At 37.4% G+C, this 17434-nt stretch overlaps 1 protein-coding gene across 3 annotated transcripts in view; it reads left to right on the top strand.

The window, feature by feature from the left end:
- The window catches only part of TMEM38B (transmembrane protein 38B), a 112128-nt gene that overhangs the window by 49413 nt on the left and 45281 nt on the right, over positions 1-17434 (top strand). For all 3 annotated transcript variants that reach the window (XM_060154696.1, XM_060154694.1, XM_060154695.1), the window contains exon 2: positions 12111-12267. In XM_060154696.1, the coding sequence (XP_060010679.1) occupies positions 12161-12267 (107 nt within the window). In that variant the 5' untranslated portion in view covers positions 12111-12160. The remainder of the gene's footprint in view (positions 1-12110; positions 12268-17434) is intronic.

The raw sequence follows: 17434 nt of genomic DNA, 5'->3' as shown, positions 1-17434 counted from the left end.
TGTATCCATTCAGCCAGTCTGTGTCTTTTGGTTGGAGTGTTTAATCCGTTTACATTTAAGGTAATTATCGATACGTATGTTCCTATTACTGTTTTCTTAATTGTTTCAGGTTTGTTATTTTAGGTCTTTTCCTTCTTTTGTGTTTCCTGCCTAGAGAACTTACTTTAGCATTTGTTGTAAAGCTGGTTTGGTGGTGCTGAATTCTCTTAGCTTTTGCTTATCTGTAAAGTTTTTAACTTCTCCATTGAATCTGAATGAGATTCTTGCCTGGTAGAGTAATCTTGGTTTTAGGTTTTTCCCTTTCATCACTTTAAATATGTCTTGCCACTCCCTTCTGGCTTGCAGAGTTTCTGCTGAAAGATCAGCTGTTAACCTTGTGGGGATTCCCTTGTATGTTATTTGTTGCTTTTCCCTTGCTGCTTTTAATATTTTTTCTTTGTATGTAATTTTTGATAGTTTGATTAATATGTATCTTGGCATGTTTCACCTTGGATTTGTCCTCTAGGAGACTCTATGCTTCCTGGACTTGATTGACTATTTCCTTTCCTATATTAGGGAAGTTTTCAACTATAATCTCTTCAAATACTTTCTCAGACTCTTTTTCTTTTCTTCTTCTGGGAGCCCTATAATTAAAATGTTGGTGCATTTAATGTCCTAGAGGTCTCTGAGACTGTCCTCAATTATTTTCATTCTTTTTTCTTTATTCTGCTCTCTGGTAATTATTTCCACTATTTTATCTTCCAGGTCACTTACCCGTTCTTCTGCCTCAGTTATTCTGCTATTGATTCCTTCTAGAGCAGTTTAAATTTCATTTATTGTGTTGTTCATCATTGTGTGTTTGCGCTTTAGTTCTTCTAGTTCTTTGTCAAACGTATCTTATATTTTCTCCATTCTATTTCCAAGATTTTGGATCATATTTACTATCATTACTTTGAATTCTTTTTCAGGTAGACTGCCTATGTCGTCTTCATTTGTTTGGTCTGGTTGGTTTTTATTTTGCTCCTTCATCTGCTGAGTATTTCTCTGTCTTCTCAGTTTGCTTAACTTACTGTATTTAGAGTCTCCCTTTTGCAGGCTGCAGGTTCGTAGTTCCCGTTGTTTTTGGTGTCTGCTGCCAGTGGGTAAGGTTGGTTCAGTGGGTTGTGTAGGTTTCCTGGTGGAGGGCACTGGTGCCTGTGTTCTGGTGGATGAGGCTGGATCTTGTCTTTCTGGTGGGCAGGACCGTATCCAGTGTTGTGTTTTGGGGTGTCTGTGAACTTATGAGTTTAGGCAGCCTCTCTGCTAATGAGTGGGGCTGTGTTCTTGTTAGTTGTTTGTCATGGGGTGTCCAGCACTGGAGCTTGCTGGTCGTTGAGAGGAGCAGGGTCTTAGTGTTGAGATGGAGATCTCTTGGAGAGCTCTCGCTGATTGATATTACATGGGGCCAGGAGGTCTTGGTGGTCTAATGTCCTGAACTCTCCCACCTCAGAGGCTCAGGCCTGACACCTGGCTGGAGCACCAAGACCCTGTCTGCTACCCGGCTCAGAAGAGAAGGGAGAAAAAAAGAAAGAAAGAAAAATAAATAAATAAAATAAATGTAGTTATTAAAATAAAAAATAAGAATAAATAATAAAATAAAAGAAAGCAAGCAAACCAGTAAACAAATCCACCAATGGTAAGAATCACTAAAAACTATGCTATGATAAACATAGAAATCAGTAACCAGGGTGTTGCATTCTGCAAACCCGAAGTCTACAGTTGATCCCAAAGCCCACTGCCTCAATGTTGGGATGATTCGTTGTCTATTCAGGTATTCCACAATGCAGGGAACATCTAGTTGATTGTGGAGATTTAATCTGCTGCTCCTGAGGCTGCTGGGAGAAATTTCTCTTTCTCTTCTTTGTTCCCACAGCTCCTGGGGTTCAGCTTTGGATTTGGCCCTGCCTCTGTGTGTAGGTCGCCCTCTGGCGTCTGTTCTTCGCCCAGACAGGACGGGGTTAAAGGAGCAGCTGATTAGGGGGCTCTGGCTCACTCAGGCCGGTGGTCGGGAGGGGTACAGAATGCGGGGTGAGCCTGCGACAGCAGAGGCTGGCATGACGTTGTAACAGCCTGGGGCGCCATGCGTTCTCCTGGGGAAGTTGCCTCTGGATCACGGGACCCTGGCAGTGGCGCGCCGCACAGGCTCCCAGGAGGGGAGGTGTGGAGAGTGACCTGTGCTCGCACAAAGGCTTCTTGGTGGCTGCAGAAGCAGGCTTAGCATTTCATGCCTGTCTCTGGTGTCCGTGCTGATAGCTGCGGCTTGTGCCTGTTTCTGAAGCTTGTTTAGGTGGTGTTCTGAATCTCCTCTCCTCGCACACCCCGAAACAATGGTCTCTTGCCTCTTAGGCAGTTCCAGACTTTTTCCCGGACTCCCTCCTGGTTAGCTGTGGAGCATTAGCCCCCTTCAGGCTGTGTTCACTCAGCCAACCCCAGTCGTCTCCCTGGGATCTCACCTCCGAAGCCCGATCCTCAGCTCCCAGCCCCCATCCACCCTGCTGGGTGAGCAGACAAGCCTCTCACGCTGTTGAGTGCTGGTCAGCACTGACCTCTGTGTGGGAGTCTCTCCGCTTTGCCCTCCGCACCCCTGTTGCTGCGCTGTCCTCCGTGGCTCTGAGGCTTCCCTCTCCCACCCACTCCTCACCTCCACCAGTGAAGTGGCTTCCTAGTGTGTGGAAACGTTTCCTCCTTTACAGCTCCCTCCCCAAGTTGCAGGTCCTATCTCTATTCTTTTGTCTCTGTTTTTTCTTTTTTCCTTTCCCCTACCCAGGCAGGTGGAGAGTTTCTTGCCTTTTGGGAAGTCTGAGGTCTTCTGCCAGCGTTCAGTAGGTGTTCTGTAGGAGTTGTTCCACACGTACATGTATTTTTAATGTATTTGTTGGGAGGAATGTGATCTCCACGTCTTACTCCTCCACCATCATGAAGGTCCTCTCTTTAATATTTTTTAAGCTAAAGGAAACTTAGAATATTTGAGTGACCTGACAAAACATTGATCAGGGAGTGTGCTGTAGTAGAAAGCATTCATAAAGTCAGAAGTCGGAAGACCAGTGTTTAGTTCAAACTCTACCACTAACTAGGTAGCTTGGGATAAGAACTTAAAACTCAGTATTTAAAACTCAGAACTTAAAACTCAGTGAGTGAGGTGGACCAGAGCACCAGCTGAGCAGTGTCCCCTCTCCAGGAGTCTTCAGTTTTGAGTCTAAAGAGCTCTTCCTCCAAGCTTCTAAGTTTTAATAATTTCAGCCTATCCTTTGTTCCCCCAGGAGTGGTAACAGCTTTCTACAGTTGATACTTCTGTGACACCATAGTATTTACTTTTTACTTTTTCAATAATCTAGTTAACAATTTTATACCTACTTACTTATTTATATTAAATCCTTTCTGTTAATAAAACTTTGTATTTTCTGTTTCCTGACTGGACTCTGGTACAGAAACCTAGGAGTGGGGTTTAACTACATGCTTTCTGGTTTCCATATGTAATATTAAGATATCTAAAGTGCTGGCTATTTCCTGTCCATAGATCTAGTCAGTATAATGCCTTCAGTGTGGCAGGCCAATGTGATGTTTTGTGGACTGTCAATATGATCATAATTTCTGTGGACTTGTTTAGAGAGCAGGAGAGTTGACATAGATCTGAGGCAAGACTGTGATAGTGTACTGTTAAACCTGTCAGGTAAAAGCAAAGTGTTTCTGGGATTCTTTGCAAATTAATATGGAGAAAAAAGCATTTCTTTACTAGGTTACAGAGGTTAATGCTGATTTGTTCTAGTAAAAATACTGTATTTTGAATACCAGCTGCAGTTGGAGTCATTACCAGTCTACATTTAAAATAGTTCACAATTATTTTTCAAGATCCATCTGCTTTACATATAGCCCAAGCAAGCAAGTTAAGTGGAATGTGATAGCTATCCTCGTCTTTCATCTTTCATGTTTTTGGTTATGGTACTCATCTCTGTAATACTGCTTTGTAAAAATATCTTGGTGAGGAGAAGAAACTCTAGGGGCTTCTACCTGATCATTCCTATCATAATGATCCTTATTCCAAGGATCAGAGAATCAATATGCAGAGTGTGCCAGTTGCTAAGTATGTCTAGTCTAGTTATACATTAAGGAGCTGGGGAAATAACCACAGCCGTGCATTTACTTGGCCCACTATGATTCATACTTGATATAAAACTCCTTGAATTGTGTCACAGGTAATCTCTAAGCCATTGTTGCCTACATGATTATTTTAAAATATTTTGATGAAAAAGCATACTTGAGGCATATGAGCTAGATTATGTTGTTAATTTTTCTTCTTAAAGAGATAAATCTATAAATGGGAAAGACTAGGGCAAAAGTTTACTAATATGCAATTTAAAAATACTTAACCTCTGGAGATGAGGCTTTAAGAAGGCTAGAGCATTCCCCTGCTTCTTTCCGGAAGTCATATTAACCACCAGCAAGCTGAATGCTGACTGTTTGGAAATAGCTACAGTGTAACTATTTCTTAAAAACGGAGACACACTGCGGAACTAAAGTAGACTGAGTATATCAAAATAAAGAAGTCATGTGTGCAGTACATTAAAGAATATCTTTCTAGTCTTTGTTTTAACTAAGTCAGTAAAAGTATGTTAAACATAGTCTAATAGGGCTTCCCTGGTGGCACAGTGGTTGAGAGCCCGCCTGCCGATGCAGGGGATACGGGTTCATGCCCCGGTCTGGGAGGATCCCACATGCCGTGGAGCGGCTGGGCCCGTGAGCCATGGCCGCTGAGCCTGCGCGTCCGGAACCTGTTGCTCCGCCGCGGGAGAGGCCACAGCGGTGAGAGGCCCGCGTACCACAAAAAACAAAAACAAAAACATAGTCTAATACTTCATTTGGCTAGAGAATGGGATTATTTTGTGGATGTGATTTTAAATGAATTTAAGGGAGTAGAGTGTGACTTTATTTCTCAGCTTTCATTTCATAATGAAAATATTTTGATGTTAAAGTCCCCAGGTGATTATATGTACTTCAGATATCTTATACTTTTTTTTTTTGTACACGGGCCTCTCACGTTTGTTTAAAACTGAGAAAAAATTAAAGATATCATATTAACTATTTTTTTCTACTGAAAATTATTTATATGCCCTAAAGATATACAGCTGTTTCTGGTTAACTTTCTGTATTTTTTTTAATATAAATTTTGAAAGCATCATACTTTTATTTATTTGGCCCTGTCTCATGGCATGCCGGATCTTAGTTCCCTGACCAGGGATTAAACCCGCACCCCCTGCGGTAGAAGCACAGAGTCTTAACCACTGGACTGCCAGGGGAGTCCTGTGTTTTCATAATTTAACTTCACATTAAACTGACTGGTGCTAGTACGATATATACAAAGGAACATCATACCCAAAGAACTTTGTCATAAGATTGCCTCATGCTGAAAAATGTGTTATGGTAGTGTGTGTACTGAAGAAAGCTTTAAAGAAAGGTCTGTTTGAGTTAGAGAAATATTTCTGGCTGACATAATTTTGAAAATCAGGCAAAAAAGACTGGTATGAGAGAGACCCTCCCTGTAACTCTGTTCTTTTCCTTTCTTTTTTGGTCTAATAAAATCTTAGTTTCATTGATTTAAGACTGTTGGGGTTATGAGTACCTTTTCAGTGCCATAATGTGTCATTCTCATCCCAGCTTTGCAGTAAGAACTCAAAAGTATTATATCTTGGGCTCAGATAATTGAGTCAGAAGCAGCCCAAGGGTTGCATTCTCCTTGCCTCTTTTCTCTCTTGTCAGTGATCAATCCATTCAGCACACAAATCAACGGAGTGTCTGACATGTACTAGGTAGTAAATATGTATTTTTATGTATATTCTCTTATTTTAAGTTCTTATAAGTTATGTGTTATTCTCATTTTATGAAACTTGAAGTTTAAGCCAAGAGAGGTTAGAGGTCCTACAAAGAGTCAGAAAACTGGTACGTAATCACAGTTATCTCTGTGACTTGTGATAAAACTAAGGGAAATTAATGGTAGTAAAATTATCATGCTTACACTCTTGAAATATTGCACATATATTTTTCTGTTGTACAATAAACATTTGTTGAGCATCTACTTTATACTAAAGTTTCTTAGAGTCTCAAGGGGTATATCAGTCTTATAGTGGAGCTAACACTTATGAACAAAAACTAGAACATGATATATTTTAAGAGGAAAGGATAAAATACCGTGAAAGTTGAGGGAAAAGGAAAGTTATTTTGACAGACTTAATTGGAAATGCATATTACATGAGTGAATAATTTGTGTGAAAGCATCAAATTTAGTAAATTTGATTTGGATTGTTTTAGTGGTCAAAGGAAAACTTTTTTGGCATATTTGAATTTGCCTAAGCCTAATTGTTGTGTCAGATGGATGATAGTAATGCTAAATCTTCCATTAGAACAACCCTAAGGGATACAGAGGATACAGACATATTCCCTAATTGTATATTTACCAGAAGTAATCAGTTACTTTGGAATGTGTCTTCATAGTAACTGTGTAATGATGGGCCCATTGTAACTCTCATTCACTTAGAGCTCCCATTTCCAGAATGTGTGTGCAGAGCTAACCAGGGTATGGCCTGAGAGAGAGAGAGGGACACACCCACACCCACACAGACAAACACACACGAGGACAAGGTTGGGGGAGAAGAAGGTCTTGAGGGGGAAAAGGGGTGTGCATGTATAAATAAGCACAGAAAAAGAAGTCTGGAAGTTGCCACCCTACAGAAAATGAGTGTGACTGAAGGGTAGAAGTAGAGAGGAAAGGGTAATTTTCTTTTTTTTTCTATTTACTTCTATAATAATAGTGATAGCTAATAGTTGTTGCTTACTGTTTTGTTTGTTTTTTTTTAAGATGTGGGAAAGCAGTTACCTTGTTCACTTTACACAGAGAGTAAGTGCTGGAGCCAGGATTTATACCTCGGCAATTAAGCTCCAGAGTCTGGATTCTTAAGCACTCTGTATTGCCTCTCAATGTGAGAATGGCTCAGTAAGGCAGCTAGTGTCCACTGACTAAAAGAAAAGATCATATTCATATATTATGCTGACTAGCCAATGTTCTAAACAGTCATCATTGTACAGGGCAATACTGAACAGTGCCCGTATACGTATTTTGATGGATAGCAATATATATGTGTAGAGAGACATAGTGGTGTCACATCTTACATAGGGGTTTGGCTCTATAAAGATAGCATGGCCATGTATCATCAAAATAACTCTTGAATAATTCTTAAGTTTAGGGGAAATTGCTGCACTGGAGATAGACATCCTGGTTTTTAGTAAGTTTCTCAAAACTAGTTTTTCTTCCAAATTGATACAAGTCACCATTTCTTGAGTTATCACCAGATGCATATCATTAAACCTTGGCATCACTTCATTTGACGATATATACACACCATCGAAAATTTACATCTTCCAACTCATGTTCACTCCTGGGCACATTTTATTGTGTGGAATGGTGGTTTGCAGTATTTAAATTTTTATCTCCCTCTTTTTTTTTTTTCCCATGAGCACATAGAGATGAATTCCCATGTTAGTACAAGTATGACGATATTACCCTACTGAATTCACACATACATTTCTATAGTTTGTTTTGTTGTTTGTTTTTGCATAAAAGGGCCTCTCCCTAAGAGGTAATAACAGTTAATAGTTTGGTTGGGTATTCTTGCAGACCTTCTTTTATGCATTAGCTGCATGTGTACATACCTATAGAAATGTATAGTTTTCTGTTTTCCCCCTGTAAATGATTTCTTACTGTACATATTCATATAAATATGATTTTCTTCTTGTCACGTCAGTGCATGTAAAGCTGCTACATTGTTTTGAATCGATGCATTATATTCCTCAGATTGGTTATGACATAATTTGCTAAATTTTAATTTAATTATACAATTAACAAACACTTTATTTTAAAGAATTCAGATATAATTAAATAATATAATCAATATAATTAAATAAATTTAAAGCCCCTTTGACCATCTTCCCTACTCCTAAGCTTCTCTCAGGAGATAATAACAGTTAACATTTTGGTGTATTGCAGACCCTTTTCTGTGCATTCCATGTAAATGTATGTACCTATAGAAATGAATAGTGTTTGCATTTTTGCCCATAAATAATTACATGCTGTAATTTTTTTCAACATGATTGTGTTTGGTTTCTTGTTTTTACTCAACAGCATGTCTTGGGGATCTTCCCATGTTGACGTTGATCTACCACACTCTTGAATTGCTCTTGTATAGTATTCCATAGTGCAAATGATCATGGTTTAACTCTTCCTCTGATGATGGTCATTTAGATTGTTTTCATTTTTTTCACAGCATTATGAACAACACTGCTTTAATATTCTTGTATGACACTCCTTGGGCACTTGAGTCAATTTTAAATTTAAAATTTTAATTGATAACTGCCAAATTGTTTTTCAAAATGGCTTTACTTGTTTTTATTCTCACAAGAGTATGTGAATTTCTTCACACCTTTGATAATTTGTTAATATTAAGCTGTAAATTTTTTTGCCAATTGAAGGTGTATGAAATAACATATTTTTTAAATTTCTTTTTCCTTAATTACTGATGAGTTGAGGACTTTCCTTTGTTTAGTTTTTTGGTATATTTATTAGTCATTCATAGTTTCTGCTTTGTGACTTGCCCATTTTTCTGTTGTGTTTGTTGTCTTTTTCTATTGATTTGTTGGAATTTGCCTTATTGGTTAAAAAAATTTTATCCCAGTCTTTTGTTATGTAGAAGTTTTAAATTTTGATGATGTCAAACTTGTAAATCTTTTCCTTTATGGCTTTTTTCTGTTCTTAGATTGCTAGATTTTTTAAAGGGGAATGTTGAATTTTTATCAAATGACCTTTTACTTTCTGTCTAAAGGAGTGATCATAATAATTTGTTAGTATAGTGCATAATTTTTTTTTAAAGGTAACAAACTTGTATTCCGAGGTAGGCACTTTTTTTTTTTAACGTGACTTTATTTGGAAAAAATGTCTTTTTTAAAAAAATGTATTTATTTAATTTATTTATTTTTGGCTGTGTTGGGTCCTCATTGCTGCATGGGCTTTCGACAGTTGCCATGAGCGGGGACCACTCTTCGTTGTGGTGCGCAGGCTTCTCATTGTGGTGGCTTCTCTTGTGGAGCATGGGCTCAGTTGTTGTGGCTCACAGGCTCTAGAGCGCAGGCTCAGTAGTTGTGGCGCACGGGCTTAGTTACTCCGCGACATGTGGGATCTTCCCGGACCAGGGCTTGAACCCATGTCCCCTGCACTGGCAGGCGGACCCTTAACCACTGTGCCACCAGGGAAGCCCTATAATGAATGATTTTAATGAATTTCTAACTATTGAATCTTCCTTAAATTCTTTGGATAAAATCTACTTGGTTATGATATATTATTCTTTTGAAAAACTAGGTTTCAATTTATTATTGATGTATTTGTGCACTATACTCATAAGTTAGAATTATAATGTATCTTCTTCCTCTCTTTTTTCTTCCCTCCCTCCTTTCCCTCCTCCCTTCCTCCCTGACTCTTTCCCTTCCTCCTTCCCCTCTCCTTCTCTCTTCTTTCTTTTCTCTATAATTTTTTATGCTGCAGTTATATTGTTTATAGACTGATTAAAGTTTTTCTAAACTCTATAATGGTTATATAACATAAAAATGAGTAATCAAAAAATATTTGATAAATGTTTTGCATAAATTTATCTGGGTCTAGCACCTTTCTTAGGATAGATAGATCTTGGATTACCCTCTAACTTTTGTCCGTAGTTATTTGTATGTTCAAGTTTCTACCTGTTCGTAAGGGAATTTTGCTAATATATCATTTTTTAGGAAAATTGTCCATTTCAACTATATCTTCACATTTATTAGATTAAATGCATGTTTTCTTATAATAAAAAAACTCTCTAAAATTATTTCCTTTTTTTTTTTTTTTTTTTGCTTCTAATATTCATTCCTTCCCCTCTTCCCTCCATTTTTCAGACTTGCTGAACAATGTTCTGTTTTATTGGTCTTTTCCAAGAAAAGCTTTGGGTTGGCTTTATTGATTGCCTATCTCTATCTGCCTGTTTTAGCATCTAATTAGTTTCTACTTTCATTTTTATAGTTTGCTTCTATTTCTCTGGCTGGGTTAAAAAAATATTTTTTCTTGTACTTTTTCCTTTAATAATTTCACTTACAGAAGAGTTGCCAGAGTAGGTCAAGGAACTTCTATATACTTTACTCAGAATCAGCAACTACTGACATTTTGCCCCATTTATTTTATTTTTTTCCCAGCTTTATTGACATATAGTTGACAAAATTATATATATTTGAAGTGTGCAATGTGATGATTTGATATACAAATACATTGTGATTACCACAGTCAAGTTAATTAGCACATTCATCACCTCACAGTTACCTTTTGTGTGTGTGTGCACGTGTGTGTGTGCGTATGTGTGGTGACAACACTTAAAAATCTACTCTCAGCAAATTTTAAGTATATAAGATATTATTATACAGTATTATTATTTTTTTGTTTGTTTGTTTTTGGGTTTTTTTTGCGGTACACGGGCCTCTCACTGTTGTGGCCTCTCCCGTTGCGGAGCACAGGCTCCGGACGCGCAGGCTCAGCGGCCATGGCTCACGGGCCCAGCCGCTCCGCGGCATGTGGGATCCTCCCGGACCGGGGCACGAACCCGTGTCCCCTGCATCGGCAGGCGGACTCTCAACCACTGCGCCACCAGGGAAGCCCTATACAGTATTATTAACTGCAGTCATTATGCTGTACATCAGATCCCAAGAACTTATTCATCTTATAACTAGAAGTTTGTACTTTACCACTTCTCTGGATGTTTTTGTCTGTGCATAGTATTTTTTCAGAACCACTTGAGTGTGAATTGGAGACATTTTGCCCAGTTACTTCTGATTACTTAAGTGTGTTAATTTTAAGAACCACATTATAGTTATCAAAATCAGGAAGTTTAACAGTGATACAATACTGTAATCAAAGCCACAATCCATATTTAGATTTCATCAGTTGTCCAAAAAGGTCTCTTATAGATGTTCTTTCTCACTTGGGGATATGATCTAGGAAATGCGTTGCATTTAGTTGTCTCTTTAATGTCATTTAATCTGGAACTTTCCATCAGCCTTTTTTGTGTGTGTTCCTTGACCTTGACATTGTTAAAATATAGGCTAGGTGTTTGTTGTTGTTGTTGTTTTATGCCGTACGCGGGCCACTCACTGTTGTGCCCTCTCCCATTGCGGAGCACAGGCTCCGGACACGCAGGCTCAACGGCCATGACTCATGGGCCCAGCCCCTCCGCGGCATGTGGGATCTTCCTGGACCGGGGCACTAACCCGTGTCCCCGGCATCGGCCGGTGGACTCTCAACCACTGCGCCACCAGGGAAGCCCTGTTGTTGTTTTTTTTCAGAATAATGCTCAATTTGAGTGTGTATAATTAAATTAGTTCAGGTTATACATTTTTGGTAGAAATACTATGGAAGTGATGATGTGGTCTTAGTGCATAATATCAGGAATCACCTGATATTGTTAGTTTACAGTGATGTCTGCAAGGTTTGTCCACTGTAAAGTTATTACTTCCCTCTGTAATTAATAAATAATTTGTTAGGAGACATTTGAGATGATGTAAATACCTGTTCCTCATCAGCCTTTCACCTCTGGGTTTATTTTGTTATTCTATTTCAAGCCTGTCATATTGAAATTTTAGTTTATTTATTTCAGGCTTTATTTTCTTACGTACTTAAGATTATAAATTTTTCTTAATGTATCACTTTGACATATTAACCGGCATACTTACAGTAGGGTTGGGAATGAAAGGAGACAGTGGTTGGGGAGATTGTGTTTAATAATGTACTACTAGGAAACTGGCAATAAGATCCTGAACAGAGTATTTTAAAGTTGCCAAGTCACCCATGTCTTAACAAAATATTTCCAGTGTTGATTTAAAGAACAAAAGATATGTTTTATGATGATCATGATTGTCACACTTATGAGTATGTTCTAGAAAATTATGAAATTAAGAAGTGTGTTTAGTGCCACTGGTACCTCAGGACTTGTTTAATATACAGTATCTCAGATGGCATATTTACTTTATCATTTCAGGAGCAGTGGCGGTGGCATGGAAGAATCCTCTGTCAAGCTGGTTTACTGCTATGCTCCACTGCTTTGGTGGAGGAATTCTATCTTGTGTACTCCTTGGGGAGCCTCCATTGAGGTTTCTTGCAAACAGCACTAATATATTACTGGCATCTTCAATCTGGTAAGCTGCCATTGTGGTGAACTATGAGACATTTAAAAAAATCTGTAAATTGTTAGTAAATGGAATTTTTTTCTTTAAAAAATATTTTATATTCTTAAAAGTTAATGCATGTGCAAAGGAAGGAACCCAAATAATGCCAAAGGTTTTAAGTGCAAAGTATGTCTCTTTCTCACCCTTCTCCCTTATCCTCTCCCAGAGGTAGGTATTGTTGTCTTATGTTACTTTAGTGGAAGCATTTCAAATATGAAAGGGCATCAAATATTTGACCCCCAACAGTTGATCTTGTGAACCTAACCTATACACACAGTTATACAACATGATAATCAAGAATGTGACCAACTACACAAAAAGTCCAAGTGATCATGATATTTATGGTAATTGTTTTTGGTAATTGTCATACTCTTTGTTCGATTTTTCAGAGCCTTATGAAATTTAACATTAATTTTATTTTGAATTTAGTTTTGAAGTGAAAAAAAAATGTTAGTAGGAATTGCTTTGGATTCTTGCAAATTCAGCTTCAGTTATCTTTAAGAGGAATGATACATCAAGTTAAAGAAAAAAAGTGTAATACAAATCAGAGAGCTTTGTTATACCTAAAGCAAAAACCGTGCTTTTGATTAGAAACCATAGCAATGAAATACGTAACATTAGGAGCACTTGAAGTTAATTTTTATTGTGATGATTTTAAATGAATATGTAACCAGTCATAAAAGGGAATATTATAAATAGTAGTAGCAATGGGACACATAGTGGGAACTAGTGGCAGTAGAAACTATTAAGAGTAGAACAATAAATTTGATAGCTAATATTTATTGAGTTATTACCATATGTCAGCTAAATTCTTTATATTCGTTGTCATGTTTAATCTCCAGAGTCCAATGAAGTAGCTATTATTATTTCCATTTGAAAAATGAGAAATCTGAGGCATAGAGGAACTTTGCTGAAATTTTCGTATTTAGTAAGTGATTGAGCTAGGATCCAAAACCAGGAAGTTTGACTTTGGAGCCTTGCCACTTAACAGCCACTGTCTCTCATTGATTTGTTTAACCATCCCTTAAAGTATAGTCTTCCAGTTGCTATGTGTTTTAAAACACTTTCTCAAGGACTTTTATTTCTATAGCAATATTTTAAAAGGATATTAACATTTTGGAGAATTCTTTTTATGTGTGTAGATGCTTAAACTATATGAAAAGTAGGATATCCAGAATCTGACACTTTTCATCACTTCCACTTCTGCTCCTGTATACTAATTACCACTATTGCTTGGACAGTTGCAGTAGCTTCCTAAGTGTTCTAGCTGCTTCTTTCATTATCCCCCTGAGTCTTTTCTTCACATAGTAGATAAAGTGATTATTTTAAAATGTTGGAACATATTACTCCTATGCTCAATAGTTTCTTATCTTACTACGAGTAAAATTCAAAATTCTTAACGTAGCCTATAAGACCCTATAAAATCTTCCCCTTCCACTCTCTTTGTTGTAATATCTTTCTCCTGTACGCCTGCTCAGTCTGTGCTAGCCACGTTGGCTTTGCCATTTCTTGAACACAAAGATGTTCTTCTGCCTCAGCGCCTTTGTGCTTGCTCTCTTTTCTCTGTGATGTTCTTTTCCCAGAAGGCTCATATTTTCTTTTCTTGGAGAGATCTTCTCTGAAAAAAACACCTCCTCTCCCATGACTATCACATCATACTTCTTTTTTTTCCCCTAGATTTATTACTGTATGATGTGTTGTCTGTTTATTTCTTCTCACGTTGGTTTGTCTCACTCCACTAGAATAACAGCCTATCAGAGAAGGGACTTTGTTTTGTTAACTGTGTGCCAAGTATTGTTCTAAGTTCAGTAAGTACATTGCTAAAGGAACGGACAGCTTGTGTTCTGTTATATGGGAGTTCTATAATTAGTAGCAAGAAATTACAGATCTTGGTTAGTGATACACTAAATGAAATAAAAGTGCTTGTCTGTAAATATATACTTCCTTGGCTGAAACAAAAAGATATGTTAGAAATGGAAAATAAGAAATGCATTTTTATGTAGTGAATTAATAGTATAGTATTTAATTATTTGTTAACTTGAGATCTTTTATTATGCCCATTTTACATAAGAGGAAATGGAGGCCTGAAGAGTTGGTAAATGACAGGGTCTGGATTTCAACTTAGCATGATCTTAACCAAGAAGAGTTTTCATTATGAACAATATGTGTTTTTTAAAAGTTTTAATTAATATTGAGTAGGTACAAAGGAACATTTATAAAAATATGCAGAGTATAAAGAATTATGATATAATAAAAACTTGTATATCCATCATTTAGATTAAGAAAAGAATTGCCACTTACAAAAATATTTTATTAAAAGATGATGACCTGCTTTCTGAGATTTCCTGGGTCTTTTCCCCTTCCCCAGTTTGGTCTGGACCTTCCCCTTCTTTTGTTCTATCCTGCTCAGTTTTGATTCTACATCAGCAGTTTCTTCTTATTATTGGGCTTGTTCTAGAAGGGAGCCTGGGTGGATCAGTTTTCAGAGTTCACAGGGACTACATTGGTCCAACCCCTTCAGACGTTATCATGGACCCTTTGTCTCACCTGGTATTGGAAATGTAAGAATCCTTCCAGTTTCAGCTGTTGTTGTTGTTTTCCAGATTGGCCTGCTGTGCCTTCTAGTGAATTCCCATTAGCTATTTTGAAGCTGTTTTGTTCTTAGGTCCATTAGTTGCCACCTTGCTGCTTTCTTCTTCCTGCCAAGCAGTTTAGTTCTATGTATGCTGGTGATTTGCCTTTACCCATTTGCATTTTGGGATTTAAAGGGATACCTTGTCACATAGTTTTGTTGTAAGTGCTATGGATGGGATTTTGGCTTTGCTATCTAGTTGCCCTGTTTTTATGAGGGGATTTGAAGAGATCAAAATCTAGGCAACTACTGCTGCCACCATCTTCCCAGAACAGTTGCCGTTAGTTTTGATGTCCCCATGTGACCCTCCACCCTCAGCCCGATCCCATCTTCTCTCTTCCTTACTCATAGGTAACAATTACCCTTAATTTTGTACCTTTCATTCCTTTAGTTTTCTATGCAGTTCTGACATACATTTTTCTAAATAATATAGTTTTTGAAAATTTTATAAATGGAATCATATGTATGTATTTTTCAGTGACTTGCTTTTTTTGTTCAGCCTCTGTTCCTGAGATTCAGTCTATTGTGTATGCTTGTAATTTATTACTTTTCACTTCTGTATAGCTTATCAGAATGAATTGTCATCGTATATTCATCCATTTCTCTGTTGACATAGAGTTGTTTCTAGTATTTTTTCTGTTACAGTATTGCTAAGAACATGATGTACATGGGTAAGATTTTCTCTTGATATAGCTTAAGAGTAGATTTACTGAGTTATAGAGAAAGTGATTTATTTTATTTTATTTTATTTTTTATTTTTTTTGCGGTACGCGGGCCTCTCACTGCTGTGGCCTCCCCCGTTGCAGAGCACAGGCTCCAGATGCGCAGGCTCAGCGGCCATGGCTCATGGGCCCAGCCGCTCCGCGGCATGTGGGATCTTCCCGGACCGGGGCACGAACCCGTGTCCCCTGCATCGGCAGGCGGACTCTCAACCACTGTGCAACCAGGGAAGCCCCAGGGAAAGTGATTTTTAAGCTCTACTAGATAATGAGAAATCATTTCCCAAAATGGTTGTAATAATTTACATCTCCACTGTATTGCACTTAATCTAAGAACTGGACTTTACCAATAACTTATATATATACTTATATTTCTCTCCCAAATCCCATCTCTCTGTACTTTTTCCACAGTTAACCTCTACCCTGTGTTTATCTTTGTGTTTGTATTTTTTAAAAAGGTGTATATTTTATATATGAATATATAAACAATAGATTTTTTTAGTTTTATTTGTTTTTGGCCCTATTTTAAAATGGGGTATTATGCTCTGTATAGTTCTCTAGGACTTTTTTTCATTCAACATTATGTTACTAAGATTCATCTGTGTTTTGCTAGTAGCTATAGTACATTCATTCCTTCTCACTGTTGTAGAATCTATTAATATTAATAACTGTATTTTATTTATTCTTCTGATGAGCATTTTTATTGATTCTAGTTGTTGGGCATTACAAAACAACAAGAGCAGCCACTGATGTAGTACAGACACTTTTCTAAGTGCTTTACATTTATTATCTCATTTAACCTCACAAGAAACTGGTGAGGTAGGCTCTCTATTATTTTCATTTAATAAATGAGGAATCTGAGGCAAGAAGGGTTAAATAACTTGCCCAAGGAATCACAGGTGTCTAGTAGCTGGAGCCAGCATTCAAACCTAGACTACCTAGTGCTTTAGTCTGCACTTATACAGTGTATTGTTTTGGACTTGGGAAATACTGGCATTGTCTTTGTGCTCACAGACCCTTAAATATAAAAAATGATGCTTGCTTAAAGGCATAGTATATTTTACTGTTTTCTTTTTCAAGGTTTTAATGTTGAGAACAAATGTGTAATCTTTGCTTCATTTGATTTTAATTTGGGAAATTAAAATGATGTTTGTAATGTACTTTAAACTCTAGCAAGCTAAAGTAAGGGAGTACGTGAATGTACTTATTGGCAAGGTCATCTTTAGAACAGTAGCTCATAGTGCTCACATTTGGAGATTAGCACCATCTACTGGCAAAGGGAAACAATAACTTGGTATGTCCTAGTATGTTTAATAGTTTGGAAGACAGTGTACCCTTTCATAGGATTTTTTTTTTGAAAACTGTTTCTGGGGGGGAATAAATATTTTATAATTTCTCTGTGTATTGATTTTTATGCCCCATTTTGTTTTCCTTTAATTTCCAAGTATCAGTTATATATTGCACATTTGCATAACTGAGACTGCATTTTTATGAGGAAGAGTACAACAAAAGGTATAGTTTTATAGGTCTGTCATTCTGTAATAGTCTTTTTCAAAGCATATACATAAAATTATTAATTTGTTAGAGTAGTAAGAGCAAGAGCAAAGCTCTTGTATTGGACTAATATGAACTGTATTTAACTTACTGTTCTGTTTTGGCCGAGTTAAGTCATACTGTTTTGGTAGTCAGAGGAGGAAAATTAAGGAAGGGTGAAAACAGTTCTCAGAGACTAACCGTGGGAAGCTCAGCTCTTGGTATTAACCTAAATTCTAATTTCGTCTTTCCT

The sequence above is a fragment of the Lagenorhynchus albirostris genome, chromosome 7, assembly GCF_949774975.1.
Source record: "Lagenorhynchus albirostris chromosome 7, mLagAlb1.1, whole genome shotgun sequence".
In the NCBI taxonomy this organism is placed as follows: Eukaryota; Metazoa; Chordata; class Mammalia; order Artiodactyla; family Delphinidae; genus Lagenorhynchus; species Lagenorhynchus albirostris.
The sequence above is the reverse complement of the archived record's forward strand: the minus strand, read 5'-3'. Positions and strand labels throughout refer to the sequence as shown.